Here is a 20,407-nt window from a genome sequence, read left to right on the forward strand (position 1 = left end):
AGGGAAGGGAAGTTGACTTTTCCTAATGGCTCCATCTCCCTGAAGCCCATTGCAACCTCTGAAACTGCTCCAGAGGGTTGGAGGATCCTCCAGATCGAGGATGGGGGCATTGGCAAACGTTGCCTCCCTCTCTTTCCACCAACAGGTTCTCTCCACTGGATCAGAATCCATCTGTGGGTGTCTGTATTGAATCCATTGTGTATTATGTTCTTAGCTATGGATATTTCCATTTGTAGGTCAGGATTGAGCATGCACTGGGGCTTACAACAGTCCTCTGGGTGTGGGTGTGCCTTGCCTTGGCAAAAAGCCACTCCTTCATTCAATCTGATGGCAACCATAGATGCTTTTTGTGGTTTTTAAAAAGCTAATGGGAAAAACATAATATGACAACATGTATTACATAGTCCTGCCTCATGTTGGAGTCATTCTGCTTTTTAATGACACATTTTATTCTCTTATATACAGCATACCACTGCCCCAAAGACAAGGTGTACAATGCATGTGGCCCCATTCACCCTGTCACCTGTGATGATGGGTATGTATTAACCAAATAATTAGCTGCACTTTTGTATCTTTGAATAAGAGATAAATATGAAATATGTATATGACTTGCTAGAAAATGGTGAATGTATATCATATCAATATCTTTATATGAAGATCTTTAATTAGTATGGTCCCAAGTATGGCAGCAGCGGAGAGTTGATGTGTTAAGTATTAGGGGAATGTTGCATTAATTAATAAGATTTGGTTTTTTCAAAAAGAATTCTAATCTATTTATATGGTTATTAATTCCATGTCAATTCTCCCCCCCCCAATAATTATGATTGCCAGCTTCAGGTTTCTAACTCTGGTTAAACTGCATTCTTTGCTGGTAGATACTTTAAACCTGCCAGAGTCTGAGCAGTTCCCACCACAGAAGTCCCTGCCTTGGTCTTTCTACTCTACTCATTTTACAAGGATGTTCTAAAGAGTCAGTCAGAACCCTTTCAGGTTCTCCAGGCCCTATCCCTATGGCTAATCCAGGGCATGGTAATTCTAGTGTCTGGTGCTAAACACTTCTACTCTAGAATCACATACTCGCTTGTACTCTGCACAAATTAATGAGGCAAGAGTACAAATATAGGCCACATAAATGGAACAGCATGCTTACCTGATACCATAAATCATGGTAATGTTGAATAGTTATTCTAGCTTTAACTCTCTTTATTCAGCTTGGTCAGGGGCATAGGAAGATTGGGGCGGTGGCAGTGGTGCGCCACAAGCGATGCGATCCAAGGGGCGCCATCGCCGCTGCCCACCCCGCCCCCAAAACACACGGCCCACCCCTACGCGCGGTGCACCCCACCCCAAAACACATGCCATGTCACTGCACACGGCACGCCCCCAGAACATGCGCCATGTCACTGGGGGCAGCACACCTGCTCTCCGCCCTCGGTGGCGGAGCATGAAGCTCCGCCGCTGAGCTTGGTTACCTTAAGTCAAGGGTATTAAAAGGTGAGGTCCATCCCAAATTAAGTAAAGCAGAGCAGGTGAAAAGAGTTTAAGGCCAGGCCGCATTACCTTGTTCTTAGCTCAAAAAAGGGATTGCGTTTCAACCCTGATCCCATGTTTAGTACAATTGGATAGCATTATAAAGTAGATTAAGAAAGGTCCTTTCAAAGATTTCTTCCTTCTAGTGTTTACAGCTTGAGCAGAGTGGCCTGGCAGACTAGCTTTCACTGGTTTAAATTGGGGGTGGAGAAGTGACAGCCCATAAGCCAGATTCAGTCTACAGCACTTTTGACATGAGTAGACATGGTTCAGTCACAGTGAGCGCTGTTAATCTACAACCATATGCACACTTACTTGAGAGTAAGTGCCATTCACCTCAAAAACTTATTTCTGAGTAGACATGCAAAAAATTGTGCTGACAGGATTCCCAACACACACACACTCACTCACTCACTCACTCCTTACTCTTGTTACAATTAACCTGTTACAATTAACCTGTTGTCTCTTATTATGCCATCTCCAGTATTTATTTATTTCTTAGGAAAGTGTCAATTTTCTTTTGCGTTTAAATAATCCCTTAGAATAATAGTGTTTTCACGAAGGTGAGCACTGAAGCTATTAAACTGTTTGATTATAGAACTGGAAATAATATTATCTGCTCTTTTTTTCCTTGCAGACCAACCAAGGATACAAGTGAGCATGTTGCTGAAGGGTGCTTCTGCCCCAAGGACAAAATCCTCTTCAATACATACACGGATATCTGTGTCAAAACATGTGGTGAGTTTCTCTTTTCCTGATGGGCTGATTATGTCAATTTAAACCAAAAACAGATGCTTAATTAAAGGTGTTGGAGTTCATCAGCAAATGATTGGCCCTTTATGGCCAAATTTCCAGGAAGGTCAACTCAATTCTATGTTAAACATTTGCTGGGAGATAAAATCCCACAAGTTTTAAAGACAGCAGTTGCTGTGACAATAAGAAGTCAGTTAACCACCTATAAAGCTGGAAGGATTATTTCCAGGGGCTTACCTGAAGCTATTTGCTATTTTGTATATTTCCTAGTTTCTAATTTCTGAGCTGCTGTTACTATGCTACACTTGTCCTGTATGGATTATTTCTGGTCTGTTGCCCCTAATAAACAGCTTATGAAGATCATTAGAGATGGTATGTAGAACTTAGAAGGGCAATCCTATACTTATCTGCTCAGAGGTGTGTGCATGTGATTTGTTGTTTAGTCGTTTAGTCGTGTCCGACTCTTCGTGACCCCATGGACCATAGCACGCCAGGCACTCCTGTCTTCCACTGCCTCCCGTAGTTTGGTCAAACTCATGTTCATAGCTTCGAGAACACTGTCCAACCATCTTGTCCTCTGTCGTCCCCTTCTCCTAGTGCCCTCAATCTTTCCCAACATCAGGGTCTTTTCCAAGGATTCTTCTCTTCTCATGAGGTGGCCAAAGTATTGGAGCCTCAGCTTCACAATCTGTCCTTCCAGGGAGCACTCAGGGCTGATTTCCTTAAGAATTGATAGGTTTGATCTTCTAGCAGTCCATGGGACTCTCAAGAGTCTCCTCCAGCACCATAATTCAAAAGCATCAATTCTTCGGCGATCAGCCTTCTTTATGGTCCAGCTCTCACTTCCATACATCACTACTGGGAAAACCATAGCTTTAACTATATGGACCTTTGTCGGCAAGGTGATGTCTCTGCTTTTTAAGATGCTGTCTAGGTTTGTCATTGCTTTTCTCCCAAGAAGCAGGCGTCTTTTAATTTCGTGACTGCTGTCACCATCTGCAGTGATCAAGGAGCCCAAGAAAGTAAAATCTCTCACTGCCTCCATTTCTTCCCCTTCTATTTGCCAGGAGGTGATGGGACCAGTGGCCATGATCTTGGTTTTTTTGATGTTGAGCTTCAGACCATATTTTGCGCTCTCCTCTTTCACCCTCATTAAAAGGTTCTTTAATTCCTCCTCACTTTCTGCCATCAAGGTTGTGTCATCTGCATATCTGAGGTTGTTGATATTTCTTCCGGCAATCTTAATTCCTGCTTGGGATTCATCTAGTCCAGCCTTTCGCATGATGAATTCTGCATATAAGTTAAATAAGCAGGGAGACAATATACAACCTTGTCGTACTCCTTTCCCAATTTTGAACCAATCCGTTGTTCCATATCCAGTTCTAACTGTAGCTTCTTGTCCCACATAGAGATTTCTCAGGAGACAGATGAGGTGATCAGGCACTCCCATTTCTTTAAGAACTTGCCATAGTTTGCTGTGGTCGACACAGTCAAAGGCTTTTGCATAGTCAATGAAGCAGAAGTAGACGTTTTTCTGGAACTCTCTAGCTTTCTCCATAATCCAGCGCATGTTTGCTATTTGGTCTCTGGTTCCTCTGCCCTTTCGAAATCCAGCTTGCACTTCTGGGAGTTCTCGGTCCACATACTGCCTAAGCCTGCCTTGTAGAATTTTAAGCATAACCTTGCTAGCGTGTGAAATGAGGGCAATTGTGCGGTAGTTGGAGCATTCTTTGGCACTGCCCTTCTTTGGAATTGGGATGTAGACTGATCTTCTCCAATCCTCTGGCCATTGCTGAGTTTTCCAAACTTGCTGGCATATTGGGTGTAGCACCTTAACAGCATCATCTTTTAAAATTTTAAATAGTTCAGCTGGAATATCATCACTTCCACTGGCCTTGTTATTAGCAGTGCTTTCTAAGGCCCATTTGACTTCACTCTCCAAGATGTCTGGCTCAAGGTCAGCAACCACACTACCTGGGGTGTACGAGACCTCCATATCTTTCTGGTATAATTCCTCTGTGTGCATGTGAATTAGGGCCTAAATAACACATGGGTAATTTTAGCTTTTTCTTACACTTGCATGTCTTTCTATAATTTCAAATTCTGTCTGTAAACTCAAAATGAGCACCTGACTTGCAGGGGGCATACCACTAGTGGTGAAGAATAGCAGGATGCTATGGCACCCTCAGCATCCATTTCCTTCTGCGGTTACACATAAATGCTCCACTCCATGTGATGAAATTAAGTTTTACTACTATGTCATTGAACACTAACACAGTATTGTTATGCCTGTATTTTTATTATACTGCATGGAGGTATATTTTTAAAGAACAACCTAGGAAGAATCCTGTAAAAATTCACCATGTGGTGAAATTCTCTGTATAAACTGGTTACTTAGCTGGAAAAAGCTGCATAATAATGTTTAAAAGCAAATGGTTATGGCTACAGGAAACTGGTGTTAAAGTTAAGCCAGTTTACATGTTTATGGAATATAAGGGATCTGTATGAATTCTTATGCCTTTATTTATTTCCAGGTTGCGTGGGACCAGATGGATTGCCCAGACCAGTGAGTATTTCACTTGGAAATATGATGCCTAGACCGTTGCCCATACACAGCCAATATAGAGAATCATCCAGAACTGAAAGGGACTAATAATTGGCCCCACTATAACTGCAACACCCTGCACCCCTGCACATACATTCACAAGGCGGCAAGCTGTTATTATTAGTGCTAAACCTCTGCTTTACCAGACAAGGGCGTCATTTTATATTGTAGGGGTCGGAGATCATTTCAAATATTAGGAGGGGAGATATAAAATATAAAGTCATTCAGAGGAGGGGGGGAGAATTCACAATATTTAATTTAATTTAGTTTCTTCTTATTGTTATATACCACCTCAGTGTGTGTGTGTGTGTGTGTGTGTGTTGGAGAATAACCAAAAGAAAGCAATAGAGGTCAGTGAAACTTTTCTTTGTAGCAAAAAGATTTGCAGTTTTGGTATGCATAACTGGCATGTTGATCCAGATAATTATTTAAAGTAACATTCACTCAACATGCAGAAACAGTGAGTTGGTAAGAAATATAGAAGTGCTTCTGAAGGAGAAGCAGACATACAGTAGTCTGAAATGCCAGCCTCTCCTGGGCTCTATAGCTGTCAGATGGATTGTACAGAAGTACCAGCACATTTTCCAGCCCCCTTTGGATTGAGAGTTACACCAGTTGTCCCCTGAAGCCTTTGAAACATCAGATTAGATACACTAATATTAACTTAGTCATGTCCATCAATTTCAATGGATCTATTCTGAATAGGACTAACATCTAATGCAACACTTTGTGATCTTGAAGACAGACTCTGCATGAAAGTGATGGAAATTAAAATAGCAGCTGGTAGAGATTGTGGTCTCCATCACTGATACTTTGCTTGGGTTTCAGAAGAAGACCAACAAGACTTTCAGAGGGACTAAGAAGGCCATGCCTAAAGCACATATAGAAGCAAAGCTATATATGTGCTTCTCCCTGAAACAGCCTAGAACAGGCATCCCCAAACTTCGGCCCTCCAGATGTTTTGGACTACAATTCCCATTAATCCTGACCACTGGTCCTGTTAGCTAGGGATCACAGGAGTTGTAGGCCAAAACATCTAGAGGCTACAGTTTGGGGATGCCTGGCCTAGAAGGAAATTGAACCTGGTTCAGCATAACTTTCTGTATCTTATAGTTTAAGGAGGTCTTTTTATAGCCATTTGCTGGGTGGTAGGAACAATCCCTAAGAAGCCCCCTCAAATTGTAATGCATGGCTCTGGTCCAAAGCTTATTGCACAGTTAAGTTGGATATTACAGGAAGCTTAAGATCAGCTAGGTGCCCCTTCTAAAGAAAGCTTAAGGTCTAATAATTGACAAGTAAGCAGATGGTGATAGGTTTCATTGCTGCCATACAGTGTTAACTGATTTGCTTTCTTTTTCATATAGCCTGGCTCCTCATGGAAGAGCAACTGTCAAGAGTGTATTTGTGACCCATTGACTGAGAGCGTCCAGTGCAAGCCACAAACCTGTGTGTCATCGGAAGCACCCAAATGTGAGAAAGAAGGGTTTGTGCCTATCCCTGTGCTGACACCCGGAGACCCGTGCTGTCCAGAACTTCAATGCAGTATGTATTTGCATGTATTATTTATTGATAGCCAATTCCAATCAATCCAATTCTGCCCTCTGTTGATGAAACAATTTGTGCTATTATGGTTACTGTTGCTTTGGTTGAGGGGGAAACGCAGACATCCAGACATCATTATATGTTGACAGGTAACATCAGTTGCACAATTCTATCCCAACTTAATTATCCCTATAGTAAATAACCACATATAAAAACACACACACATTTTCTCTTGTCATATGGGGACTGACAGGCAGATCAATAGTTAAATCAATAGTTAAATCAATAGTTAAAACTATTGATATGTGGTTTAGCATCTGTACATCATATCTAATTAGAATACAGGGTTGGCCTTTTTTCATGATCTGCATATAATATTTTTCTCATTAGAGCAAGGATCTGACAAGCAATAGTAAATGTTCCCTACTAAAGGCAACTGTAGAGCCAGTGTGGTGTAAGGGCTAGAGTGTTGGACTATGACCTGGAAGACTAGGGTTCAAATCCCTGTTCAAGCTCACTGGGTGAAGCTCAGATCCACATGAAGCTCACTGGGTGAACTTGGGCCACTCACTTTCTCTCAGGCTAACCTACTTCACAGGGTTGTTGTGAGAATAAAATGGGGAGGGGAGCCATGGTGCGCCACCTTGAGCTCTTTGGGAGAAAAGGTAGCATAGAAATGTAAGAAACAATAATAGTAACTGAACAGCCAAGCCATGTGTTTGATATATGAAAACTGGTAAACAATCTTTGGGTTTGGATGCTTTGCTTTGCTCACCATATACTCAAAGAGCTTTACTACATCTGCTTTGGACTGGGGGTATTTGTCAGAAACGGGAGATTTGCTAGTCTCCTTTCCCTCCCTTACAATGTGAACTGAAGGCAAGCTAAGTCAGTACTGAAATGTATTTATTTATTTAATGCATTTTTAGTCTACCTGTTAGCCAGAAAAAGGCCCGCAGCAAAACTTACAATGATCAGTAATAAGACAGTCCCTGCCCTCGGTCTTGACATATAAAAGACATGGCATGAGAGGAAAAGGAAGTGGGAGGGAGGTGTGGGGGGAAGAGGCATATTCAGACCTTGTATCTTACTGTTCTTTTTAGCCTGGAGGGGTAAAACAAGCTTATTGTGGATGGGTGGGGATTGGATTGGTCTCCCACTTGCCGGCTTGGGAGGCAAGGGGAGTAAACTCCTAGCAGCTTTTAATGCCCTGGAGTATGCTGTCCTTCAGCTCTACAATACTAGTGTGTGATGTGTTGGGTGATGAGTGGGTATGTATATGTCAAACCTCCTTCAGCTGTTCTTTCTCTGGCTGATGGAGGGGGCCATGCTGGTCTTCCTCTAGCATACCTACCTCACCCCAGTACACTCTCACCCACCAATCATGATACTGAATAGGATTATTGTACTAGCACCACAGGAATATTTGCTGGTCTAAACATTTAAGACTGGGGTGCTAGATTTGCTTCTTCAGCTCTGTTATGTTTTCTGATTATTCCACAGAATGCAATACTACTACCTGCTCCAACGAAAAGAAACCTTGTGAACTTGGATACGAGGCAACCCCAGTCCTGCTTGAAGGAGACTGTTGTGTCAGCTTTCCCTGTAGTAAGTGCTAGCAGCCTGGATAGCTCGGTTGGTTAGCGCATCGTGCTGATAATGCCAAGGTTGCAAGTTCAGTTCCTATATGGGACAGCTGCATATTCCTGCATTGCAGGGGGTTGGACTTGATGATCCTCAGGGTCCCTTCCAACTCTATGATTCTATGAGTTTATTCTGACATGTCGAGAGAGAAAGTAGATGAGAGAGATTAAAACATCAAGTTAGGCTGAACCCATACATAATTTATATACAGTGGAAGCATTCCACGTGCCCCTCCTTAAAACAAACAAACAAACAAAATTTTGCCATGAAAACATTTTGGAAACTGAAGACACATTCTGGAGTCCAGCGTCAAACAGTATGCACTACACTTCAAGGCCACCTTGGACTAGTGCCAGACTAAAAGCTGGAGAAACTCATCTTCAAAACTCCACTTGGCCGCAAAGCTCATTGAGTAACTTTGGGCCAGTCACTGTGTACACAAAATACCTTTAAAGCACATTTGAAACACATTATTTCCTCCAAACGAACTCTAGCCATTGTAGTTTACCCCTCGCAGTTAAAATTCCTGGCAACCTTTAACAAACCTCTGTGCCTAAAATTCTCTGAGGGAAAGAACATGTTTCAAATGTGCTTTACAGATTTATCTCTCACCTGAATCCATTTCACAGGGTTGTTGTGATGGTAAAAGTGTGTGTGTGTGTGTGACTACTTACATGGCCTTGAGCTCCTTGGAGGCAAGGTGATATATAAATAATAAACAGTGGCAATAAATGAATACACACGCAAAATGTTTGTGTATCTCCTTTCACTTTTGCACAGACAGGATGATATCCAACAGTCAAGTGAGCAATTACTCTCCTCTCGCCGCCCCACCCACCAATCTTTTTCAAAGAGTTTCCCTGTCAGATAAGTTATTTAAAGCTGGAGTCAGCAAAAGGTGGATGTAAACAGCAGCAACATCAAAATGATCCCCCACCCACTTAAATTAGCCAGGTGAAATGAAGAAAGCCTAGGGGGACGAGGTTCCAGGAATGGACCTTATAAACATAATTTCCCCACCATATTTTAAAGTAATTGTCTGTTTCTGTTTTCAGAACCGATCCCAGATGTCTGTCTTGTCAATGGAACACTTTACAGGGTATGATTACGAGTTTTATGTCTACATATACTATATACACAGATTAAAAGCCTTCTTTTCTATTGCTCCCTTTTCAGTCATAGGCAGAGACTGTAGCAGCAGCAGCAGCAACCGGACTTTGAAATTAATTTCAAGGGGTGCCTGTCAAGTCAAAGCAATGCTGTTTGAGCATGCTATATATTTACACACACACACACACACACACACACACACACACACACTGATTTTCAGACATATTTATTATGTACCTTTCAACTGTGAAGGTTCTCAAGAGTAGCTAAAAACAACCAAAAAGAAATGTGAAACGGCAGGACCGCCTGACAACAATAAGAAAAAACCACATCATATAAAACACCATAAGGTTCTCTGGGGAAATAAAAGAAGGCATTTTGGCTTCGTACCAAAAAGACATTGAAGTCAGTGCTAGGTGAGCTTTCCTGGGGAGGGTGTTCCAGAAGAGGAAAATGGCAATGGTGCCCACCTGAGATGTGCTAGAACGGAGTTCCGGCATGTTCCGTCTGAAAAAAACCAACCCCTGCCTGTCACCCTCGCTGGCCATTGGGCATGCTGACTGGGGCTGGTGGAAGTTGTAGCCCAACACCTGGAGGGCCACAGCTTGGACATCCCTGCCTAAACCATGCAATGATTTCCATATGCAAATCTTCACTGACTGCTGTGCTGTTGAGTTGGCTGCATAATCCTGAATGCAGCCATTTTTCCAGTCACACTGCTACTTACAATGTATGCAGCGCTCAGGGAGACTGATGTATCCAGTAGGCCTTCATCACCAGCATAAGGTGTATATGCCAGTGAGATGAACAACAACTGGTTTTCTTTTCGGGTTTCGCCGTTTTGGGCCTGTAACATCTTGGAACCCCTCTCCAGAGCACAGGCCTCAAAATTTTCCCCTCAAGAAAGCCTTTCAACTTTTGGCCACTAGGGGGCAAACACATAAACTTACTGTACCGTTTTGTTGGTTGTTTTATGCTGCTGCCCGTTTAAAATGTTCCTTCGTAAGCCACTTGGAGCACTCAAGTAGGTTGGGGAAGGTGCAAAATAAAATGTAGACTTCAAAGTTAAGAATTTGAACTTGAGGCCATATTAGAATACTACAGACGGTTGGGGAGGGGGGGACTTCCCAAGCAAGCAATTTTTGAGTAAAAGTGCAAATCATACTAGATTATTTAAACCACCTACAATTAAGTTTCCAAACAGGGAAGTTTTTAAATGGCCATTTCAAATGGACGCTTGCTTCATTAACTGTGGGAAATGTTTGACAATGGGCAGATACTTCTGCCAGATGAAAAGCAACTCATTGAGGCAACTCAAGCCACTGTTTTCTGCCTTCTAATAATGGGTAGTTTTGGGATGTATTTAGGCAGGAGCTTACTATTAGAAATGGGTTGTTAAGATGTCGCAAATGGGTCATTACAGTAGAAATTGGAGTTCTTGGTAAGTTCAGAAGTAAACAAAAAATTACAAGAACTCGGGCCAGAAAGGATAATTTCAAAAATTCTTCACAAAGTTTTATTCAGGATAACTTTCAATGAACATCAACATCAGGACAAGGCCCTGTTTCGATGATTCTTCATCAGCGAGGTTTCTCAGGTCTAAGTGTACCAAGTATGTTTGCTTTCGAAACAGGGCCTTGTCCTGATGTTGATGTTCACTGGAAGTTATCCTGAATAAAACTTTGTGAAGAATTTTTGAAATTAGCCTTTCTGGCCCGAGTTCTTGTAATTTTTTGCAAATGGGTCATTGGCAACATTTTTTTTTAACCTAGCAGAGTTTCTCTGGAAAAAGTAAATCTGAATTAAAGATGGGGGGGGAATATGGGTTGATATGTTGATGACAATGTCATGTGGATCCTGGGTACGGCTGGGCAATATATAAATATATCATCCCAAACATGCTTGAAATCCATGTCGTGATATTGTTTCATCATTTTTGACCTCGCAATATATCATGAATCATGATATGAGTGTGCTGCTTCACAATCATATTTTTCATGGGTTGCATGGGGACTATATCAACATTTCCCACAGTAAACATCTCATGTGATAAAGTCAGAACCACATTACAAAATACTCAAGGATGCGTGCCAAGGAATGACCACTGCAAGTTTAGGTTAGGGTTGCCAAATATCTAGAAAAACACCTGACCTGCTCTGGTGCAGCAGCTTGACTTTCGAAAATTAACAGCTGAAACTTTTCACAGTATGGAAATGAACCTTATACCTTCTTATCTCTCTAGATCACATGGCTGTTAAACACAGCAGCTGAGGTTGGTTAAGAAGCTGGCAACCCTATTAGACATGTATTTCTTCTTACACTTTACATGCTTACTTAGGAAAATCCAAATATAATATTGATGTCACCATGGCAAACACAGTTGTCATATAAAACAGGAATTAATACTCAGTTTAAAAAGCAAGGATGTTTCCACAAAAGTATCTTGGATTTTTAGAAATGTGGCTTTGAATATTTGCTCTTTTTTGAACCCACTTGGTGGCCTTGGATAAGTTGATATCATTCATCATTTTTCTGTTCCCTGATTCCTTATTTAGAATATTAATGGAGTTCTTATAAAGTGAAATAAAAGCAAGAGCTGAAAACATTTTGTATGTAGAAATCTTTAACAAGAATTTGATATTTGGTTCACAAAGTTGCTTTATACACTCTGTTTATAAATACAACTGCTATTCTTTGACTTTTCCCAGGCTGAAATGCCTATTCCTAGCAAGCCTTGTGAAACGTGTGTCTGCAGCTCTGAAAAGGACCCAGACTCCAATACAAATCTTGTAAAATGTCAACCAGTTACATGTGATACGGATTGTCGAGCGGTAAGCACAAATCTTTATTTCCCCTATTACTGCTTCTTTCCCAACAGCACAATCCTAACTTATGTCTATGTACAAGTAAGTGCTATTGAATTCAGTGGGTCTTTTCCCAAGGTAAGTGGGGTTAGGATTGCAGCCTTAATCATTGCAGGTGGCTGCCTCTTCCACACGTATCATGCATGGTTAACTTTTCCTGTCTGCCAAACAGGGTTACGAGTACCAGGTAGAAGCTGGGGAGTGTTGTGGAAAGTGTGTCCAGAATGCATGCATAATCAACATGAATGAAACCACTGAGATACTACAGGTAATTATGTATTTTCACTCTTCTTCTACTTTCTTTACCCAACTGACAATGATGATTGTAAGCGTTCTCAAGCATACTTTTTGTTCATTCTTGGCATTCTTTTCAAATTGGGACACATGAATTTAGAGAACCAAAGTCTACACTGCATACACAAATGAACACTGAGGGGTCCAAGTAAATGACTGAAATGTGAACAGGCTAAGCTGAACAGGCAATTCTGTGGGGATTTGAATGGTCATTCAGTATCTGTAAGCATGGCTCTCATGGCAGCAACTGTCTACCTGATATTTGAGAACTCTACGGCTTGGCTAGGAGGTCAGAAGGAAGACGTGTGAAAGTTCTGTGGATTAAGAAACTAGTGAGCTGTGGGACATCAAACAAGGAAACCCAGAAACTAGCACCCAAAATAATGGGAGTCACTTGCAGGAGGTGAAGAATATGGTCCTGCAAATAATCTGTTGCTCCTAAAGAGGTGGTGCCCAATCATAAAAAGCTATCTAGTTAAACCTGATTGTGCAATTGCCTTGTGTTTATCAAGCAATGGGGTCAAGCTAGGTCCAGTGAGATCCAAGTAGCCAGACTACCTGTAAAAGGTAAAGGGACTCTGGGGTTGTGGCACTCATCTCGCTTTACTGGCCGAGGGAGCAGGCATACAGCTTCCAGGTCATGTGGCCAGCATGACTAAGCTGCTTCTGGCGAACCAGAGCAGCACACAGGAATGCCGTTTACCTTTTCGCCAGAGTGGTACCTATTTATCTACTTGCACTTTGAGGTGCTTTCGAACTGCTAAGTTGGCAGGAGCAGGGACCGAGCAACGGGAGCTCACCCCGTCACAGGGATTCAAACTACCGACCTTCTGATCGGCAAGCCCTAGGCTCTGTGGTTTAACCCACAATGCCACCTTCATCCCTTAGTGCTTAAATCAGGGATGGGGAACTTGTGGCCCTTCAAATGTTGTTGGATTCTAGCTCTCTTCAACCTCAGTGGTCAGTGATGATCAGAATTGTAGTTCAGCAACATCTGAATGACTGCGGGTTCCCTTCCCCAGTTAATATTAGAATCAGCAGGACAAGGTAGAATTGTTCATTACCATTAATGTCACATTTTGAATTGATTTAGTAGCATTTAAAAGCAGCCTTGACTGCTCTAAGTTCTCATCATTTCTCATCATTCAAATATATTTATGATGTATTGGATTTGGATGCCAGGTGATGCAAGTTCAAATGTCGTCTTGGTAATGTGGCTCTTGGGTGGCTAGTTCTGGGACAAGCCAATCTCTCTCAGTCCCATATACAATACATTTCTCACATGCAAAGCCAAAGCCCACTTACCTGCGTCTAAGTAAAAAAAAGACCAATTTTCAACAAGTGTGGGTTAAAATAAATTGTGACATGTCCTGAACCAATGAGATGTGATTGTGGGCAGTGGCAATCCAGCTAATTTTAGAGTATATTTGGTATGCAGAGCTTGCAAACAAAACGAATAATGCTGTGTTTTATTCATGACAACAGCCTGGTGAAATTTGGCCACCAGGAGGAAATAACTGCACCTACTACGAATGTGAGCAAATGAATGATACATTCATTCTGGTCCAATCTAAAAGGAAATGCCCCATCATTCATCCAGAGGAGTGTGAATCTGTAAGTTTTCTTTTTCCCATTCTTAATTTATAATCATTTCTGCTCTAATTATGTTAAAGCTCAGGCAATGTTTTCAAGAAGTTTTTGAGTAAGATATCATGTGCAATCACTGTCACCAGTTTTAAAATAATAAAGAATACTTGTTTGTCAGACTTATCCTGGACAATGGCTCTAGGGACACTTTGGGGGGGGGTCTGTAAGGGCACAGTGCAAATCCAGTACTAGAAAGTCCCCCCTTTTGCATGCAGCAGTAGCATTTTGTTTTGTTTTTTAAAACAACAACAACCTTCTTTTCCTGTTCTATAGCATGAACTTGAACTGACTCCTGATGGCTGCTGTGAAACTTGTAAACCTAAAAGTAAGTGAAGTTTTTGCTTACCTTGTTGATTACTGGGACATTTTACAGCAAATAACTGAACAATACTGTGCCTAGGTCCAGGTCAACTCTATTTAGATTAAGAACCATCTCCTGTTATCTAACCTTCATATATTGTTTGAGATGGAAAGAAACCTCTTCTGAAAGCTGCAGCTGTAGTTTGTCCTACTTCTTTTTGTTTTGTTTTACACTGAGTCTTCATAAGAACATAAGATGAGTCTGTTGGATCAAGCCTATGGCCTATCTAGTCCCGCATCCTTTTCTCACAGTAGCCAATCAGATGCCTGAGGGAAGCTGTACAGCAAGCAAGTAGCAAACTATGGTTGCTTTGAAAAACAAACCTACCGGTACCTACAAGAATCTTTCTGTAAATAGCATTTAGCAGAATGCTATCTATTACTAAAGACCAAAATTAAGACTACTCTTTGATGCCATATGTCTATATGCCTCTTTTGTTCTGTAGCTCATCTGTAGCCAGAGGTAGAAATCCACATCAGTGAACATTACGACATATTTATTGATTCCCCCCACCTCTTTTTCTTTCAGCAAACGACTGCAAGGTTCACAAGAACCAAACTCTTATCCGACAGAATGAATGCATATCTTCTGAAGTTGTGGAACTGACCTACTGTGAAGGGGCTTGTCCAAGCTCTTCAAAGTAAGTGACAAGAAGTCCTATTCATTTATCCACTTCATTTTGGGATAGTCAAGTCAAAGCAAGCAGAAAATTACAAAGCTCCTCACAGTGAACTTCATATGCATTTTGAAGCCAGGAGCACTCCCAGCTCTTGTATGTGAATACACCAGTACGCTGATTACATCCTGTCATTATGACAATGTACACAGAACCCTAGTTTGTTAAGGGTGCTGGAAATAGCAGCTCTGGGAGGGGAATGTAAACCAACCCCAGGATTGTTTTTTGGGATGAAAATTTACTTTAAATGTATGGTGTGTACATAGTCTATATCAGTGCCATTATTTCACTTCAGCTTGCTGCTTGGGCTCTCAAAATTGCATTGTGTCCCTAATATAAGAAACCAGGGGAGAAATCCAGTGTCACAGCAGTGGATGCAACAGGACTTCCCTTTCCTCTCCTTCTCCCTGTGCCCCTTCAAATTTGTTCTTTAGGGCCCCCAAGCCCTCTGGAACAGACTTTAGGAGTGCACAGGAGGCTGGAGTGGAGAGCAGAGGAATGGGAAGCCCCATTTGCACAACAGGATGCTGAATTTGGTTTAGTCCCAGATTCCAAAGTGTTGTGCATGTGAACATTTCCTGTGTGCGTATTAACTGCCAATCATTGAATAAAAGACTATCATCCTGATTCTACACTTTACACAGCTATATACAGGAGAAATATTGTTGTATTCTTATTTTATTTTTACATTTGGGACAAACTGTACTAATTTTATTGTGCTCTACTCCAAATATTAGAAGCAAAATGAATACACAACAGTATTTTAATCATTCTTATTAAACAACAGACAAGTTGTAAGTGGATTGGATCACTATTCCAATTTAGACACTGCAGCATTCAGGTGCATTAATTTCAAGCACCCAGACCCACAAAGTACCTTCTTTCCATGTACTTGATATCCTGATTTTCCTTGTATCCATGTGGCAGAACTAGAGAATCCTGATCTATGCAGATTCTTCAGTCTATGTGTAGGAACATTGGTGTGTTCCTACAGGAATATTGGAGGGGCAATCCCAATCCACAACACTTTTTTATTTCCCCAGATCTGTTTCCCTTCCCATATTCTGGTTTGGAAGTAAAACTTGAATCATGTGAAAGGAAAGTGTTTTATGTAGATGTAGCCTTTTGCATCCCCACTTCTCCACTCCTTGTGTTGCTTTGGTTCCTCCCTTGATTTGCATGTTGAGGACCAAATTGCTCATGAAACAAAAACTATAAATAGAAGCTTTGAAAGCAAATACATCTTTTTAAAAGCAGCACTTCACCTAAGCCTGTTTTGATAGGCAAAAACCTCCTGCTCTTAAAGCCAATCATTGGGATTTGGTAAATCTAAGCTGGGAATAGTGAGATCTAGCAGTCAGCCTAGACTGCTAAATGTGGCACAGTCACATTTTCTGGAAATCTTCTAACCTAATATATTTCACTTGGACAGGTATTCCAGTGAAGCAAAAGCAATGCAACACGAGTGTACCTGCTGCCAGGAGCTCAAGAGCCATAGGAGAAATGTGACCTTGACATGCCAGGATGGCAAAAGCATTGACTATGACTACATCTACGTGGACGAGTGTCAGTGCATGACTGCGTGCATTCCACAATCCAAAATTTAGCTAAGGGAAGAGAAGAAGTAGTGAATTTGCATTTGTCACAGGAAAAAGAACCCAACATGTTCCAAAGCAGCTAAAACCAGTCGCCATCTAAATGCTACTTCATGTCTCTCACTATGTCCCTGAAAAGGTCCACAGTAGCCTTTTTCTTGGTCAGCTGCCTAACCAAATTAATGTTCTATTTCCTGCATGATCATTGTTGGTCATTTTGGCTAGCTATTTACAAAAACAAGTACATTTAGAAAAGCGTCCAAGGATCCCTATAATAAAATGATAGAACTGTATAACATTGTATTGTAGAAAACCAAACTTCTGCTTCAAATTTTCTGTGCAATGCTGTTTATATTTGGCAACTATCTTTTAAATTACTGAGCAACCTTTGCTACAGAAGTAGTATTTTGTATAGCGTCAGCAGGCATGTGATTGTGACAAAGATAAAGCTGCTTTCCTTTTTACTCCTGTTTCTTAAGATTAATAAAAAAATTAAGCATGTTTCAACTTTGACATCCGCTGATTTCATTCACTGGGCATTGACATCCCTTAAGTCACATCACACAGGGCTATGATTCTGTTGTTTGGGACACCATAAAGGATGGGGCCTAGCTGTAGTCTCTCAGGATGCTTTTGGGCTTTGCATGGATGTTTCTTCTACCCAGTTGCAAAGTGCAAAGCAATAGCTGCTAAATCTTCTTTAGGCAGCATTTGAAGATTATTTATCATTACATTACAATGTTGTTTTACAATTATTTTTATGCCATTTTTTCTCTTGAGCCATCCTGGGCTCCCTTTGCAGAAGAAGGGCAGGTTATAAAACGGAAATAATAAATGATTAATGACTGGGATTTTTATGCCATCCGTTCAATCCTATTTAATTGAAAGTAAGCAATTTATCATTTCAGTAAATTCAGTATATATCATCCTCAAACCGCCCTCTCCTATGCCACTAAACTTCAAACCAATCTCTTGAGCTGTTTTCTAAACATAAGCCATAGAACCTACAATTTCCCTACCCTGCATTTCTCATTTTAATGGTGGAATATGATTTGGTTGACTCATTCTACTAACTGCTCTTCAGGTCAAATGTAAAAGCCTTTGGTGAAACCTATTTTTAACAACTATAAAGCATTGCTGAGCCCTGCAATATAGGGAAAGACACTCTGTAGACGGAGCAAGGAAACACTGTCTTCTCACTGTTAATCTTCACACTGGATTGCAGCCTTTAACAGATTCAGCTTGCTGTTCCCCTGCTGTTAAAGGCAGTAGAATGCATCCATCCTGTTTTGTTGCCTGAGGCACCCCCCCCCTTGCTGAAACTAAGTGAGTAGAAATGTTCAACAAGGCCTTGTCATTCATCTTTCCTGCATTTCTTGCACCGCCTGTGAAGAGTGGGGCCACTGTTGCCTGCTGCTCTCCTGTCTCCTATTTTTTACCTCACCACCTTCTGCACACCAGGGTTTCCCTGGTCCGCCTCCAGTTGCCTCAGGCTGCAGTGGTGTGAGGGAGGGAGTGCAACTCACCTCCCTTGTGGCTGCTGAAAAACGAAAAAGGGAAATGCCTTTTCACAGCCACTGCGGCCATCAAGTGACAAGGAGGAGGAAGTACAGGCAGAAGGGAGGCCTGGAAGAGGCAGCACCATGCACAGCAACAGCAAAAAAAAGTGCTGGGGAAGCAACAGTGGCATTTTCTGTTTTGCCTCAGGTGGCAAAATGTCTTTGTCCAGTCCTGCATTCTGGATTCAATGTTTCAGGGTTTTTTCTGATCCATGGGAGTGTCAAATACATTCAAAACTGAAGGTATGGAACTCACAATGAAATATTTTTTATACTCGGTTCCAAACTTCAGCAACCATCCACCTAGCACTGACTACATGTTCACAGGGAATTTAAAAGCAATATCCACTTCAGCAGAAAAAAAATCTCAGTTGTGTGCAAATATCTAGAGCGAGTGAAATGCTTTAGCTTAGAAGACGACAAGATGGAAACCCCATTCTAGTGTTTTTTAACAGTCTTAAGAGGATGGAGAATTGTGGACTTAAAATACAATTCTAAGAATTTTTACTGAGGAATAATTCCAACTAAGCTGAATTTAATTCATTTCCTAGTGACAGGTGTAGGTAGGGCTACAGCCTCAATGGGGTTAGAATGTGCTTGATGCATTGGCCATATGCTTTTTCATTTTCCTGGATAGGGAACGGCCAGAATTATACGAAAGGAGTAAAGACCGATGGAGACTCAAGAGTTGCATATTAATGTGCAGCGTCTCATGCACTTTTTAAAGAACAATGGAAAGCCTTCCAAAAACAGAGAAAGCCCAAATCGGGTATTACTGTATTTCACATTCACAGTAAAGATATTCTGACCCACTTTCTCTTTTAACCAATGGTATGAAATCAGCATTCTTCCTGAAAGCCTCAAAGCAACAAAAGTTGCTATGTTCTAGCATCCTGTATCTCTGAATCGAAGGGTGTTTTATGGAGATCCAGACACACGAGCCCTTGTTGTGGCCATGTTGTTTGCTTTCAGCCAACTGTGTTGCAACACTATATTAATTAAGTTCTCCCAATTTTCTCAGCTGGTGTGACTGTTATATTCGGTGAGTGGTGGTGACAGCAAGCCTTCAAACTGAAAGCACAATTCTGGTGCCTTTGACTGAGCTAACTGGTTATGATGTTCCTTCAATATAAGGAAAGCATGAGGATCCTTGTTTTCCTTGCCTAGCTAATAATGAAACATGCAGGCCTCAGAGTGACATCTAGATTACATTACAGGAGGCGATGCCTTGAGGTCAACAAGGAACATGGCTCTTTTGCCTCCATGCTGAGCAACACTGCTGAAACTCTTTAAGTGCCACATAAAACAATCTCTTACTTCTTTTGAAGTAAAACACACCCATGAGAGATAACGGGAACCTTTTTAAGTTCATTTTCAGCATTTTGAAATTATTTTCATCAAAGAATTAGAAAAACATAGGGAACCTTTTCTGGAGTAAATTCATCATGTAGCCCAGTACTAATCATCCCTTTTCAGATATGTACAATTAATTTCAATGCATCACCTTCCCAATTATGCATGCTTAGCATTGCAGTCATAAATCTGTCTATTTCATCCACTCTTCCACATTTGCACTTAGGGCACACTATTCCCCAAACAAGATCGTTTGGAGTATCACAAACAATGGTATACAAACAGTGCTGTAAAACACTCCAGCTCATCATCAGCAAAAACATTTTGGTGACAGAGGTAATGTATAAAGTGTTAAGGTTTTTAACATAGGCACATGCAGATTTACAGATTATATTAAATTGCATAATCACTACCAGACAGTAGTAATAAAAGTGTAATTTTATAAAATACCCCTTTCCAGAGTACTGCAATTTCACTTCATTTTATTTGCCCCATAAAACCGCCCTGTGCGGCAAATCCCTCTTATTCCTGTTGTATTAACCAAGAAACTGAGGGAGAAAGTACGACTTCGCAAGAACAGCAGTGTGACTGAAAGCAAGAATGGACTCAAACCTCTATCTGCCTGGTTCATCTGCAATACCCACCAGCCACTTCACCACACTGATTCTTAAATGATTCACTTTCCTTCAAACAAACTATCCTTGCAGTATGGATATTCCACAAAGTATAAACAAATACCAGGAAAGCCTCTGTGGCCTATAATATTTTGGGTTGTGTTTTACTCAGTGTAGCAACAGACTTGTCTACATTTCACTTATTAAAATTCCCAGCCTCTGGAACATAATGTCGCCTATTAAAAACAAACACTTTCCCA

The 20,407-nt window shown here is 41.2% G+C and overlaps 1 protein-coding gene across 1 annotated transcript in view; it reads left to right on the plus strand.

The window, feature by feature from the left end:
* Nucleotides 1-16,633, plus strand: part of LOC118096288 (mucin-5AC-like) — a 72,254-nt gene extending 55,621 nt beyond the window's left edge. The window contains exons 38-49 of the mRNA XM_088652581.1: nucleotides 466-535; nucleotides 2,168-2,268; nucleotides 4,818-4,849; nucleotides 6,253-6,430; nucleotides 7,934-8,038; nucleotides 9,130-9,173; nucleotides 11,893-12,015; nucleotides 12,221-12,316; nucleotides 13,828-13,956; nucleotides 14,263-14,314; nucleotides 14,879-14,990; nucleotides 16,459-16,633. Of these exons, the coding sequence (XP_088508707.1) occupies nucleotides 466-535; nucleotides 2,168-2,268; nucleotides 4,818-4,849; nucleotides 6,253-6,430; nucleotides 7,934-8,038; nucleotides 9,130-9,173; nucleotides 11,893-12,015; nucleotides 12,221-12,316; nucleotides 13,828-13,956; nucleotides 14,263-14,314; nucleotides 14,879-14,990; nucleotides 16,459-16,633 (1,217 nt within the window). The remainder of the gene's footprint in view (nucleotides 1-465; nucleotides 536-2,167; nucleotides 2,269-4,817; nucleotides 4,850-6,252; nucleotides 6,431-7,933; nucleotides 8,039-9,129; nucleotides 9,174-11,892; nucleotides 12,016-12,220; nucleotides 12,317-13,827; nucleotides 13,957-14,262; nucleotides 14,315-14,878; nucleotides 14,991-16,458) is intronic.
* The last annotated feature ends 3,774 nt before the right edge of the window (nucleotides 16,634-20,407 follow it).

The sequence above is a fragment of the Zootoca vivipara genome, chromosome 1, assembly GCF_965207765.1.
Source record: "Zootoca vivipara chromosome 1, rZooViv2.hap1.1, whole genome shotgun sequence".
Lineage (NCBI taxonomy): Eukaryota > Metazoa > Chordata > Lepidosauria > Squamata > Lacertidae > Zootoca > Zootoca vivipara.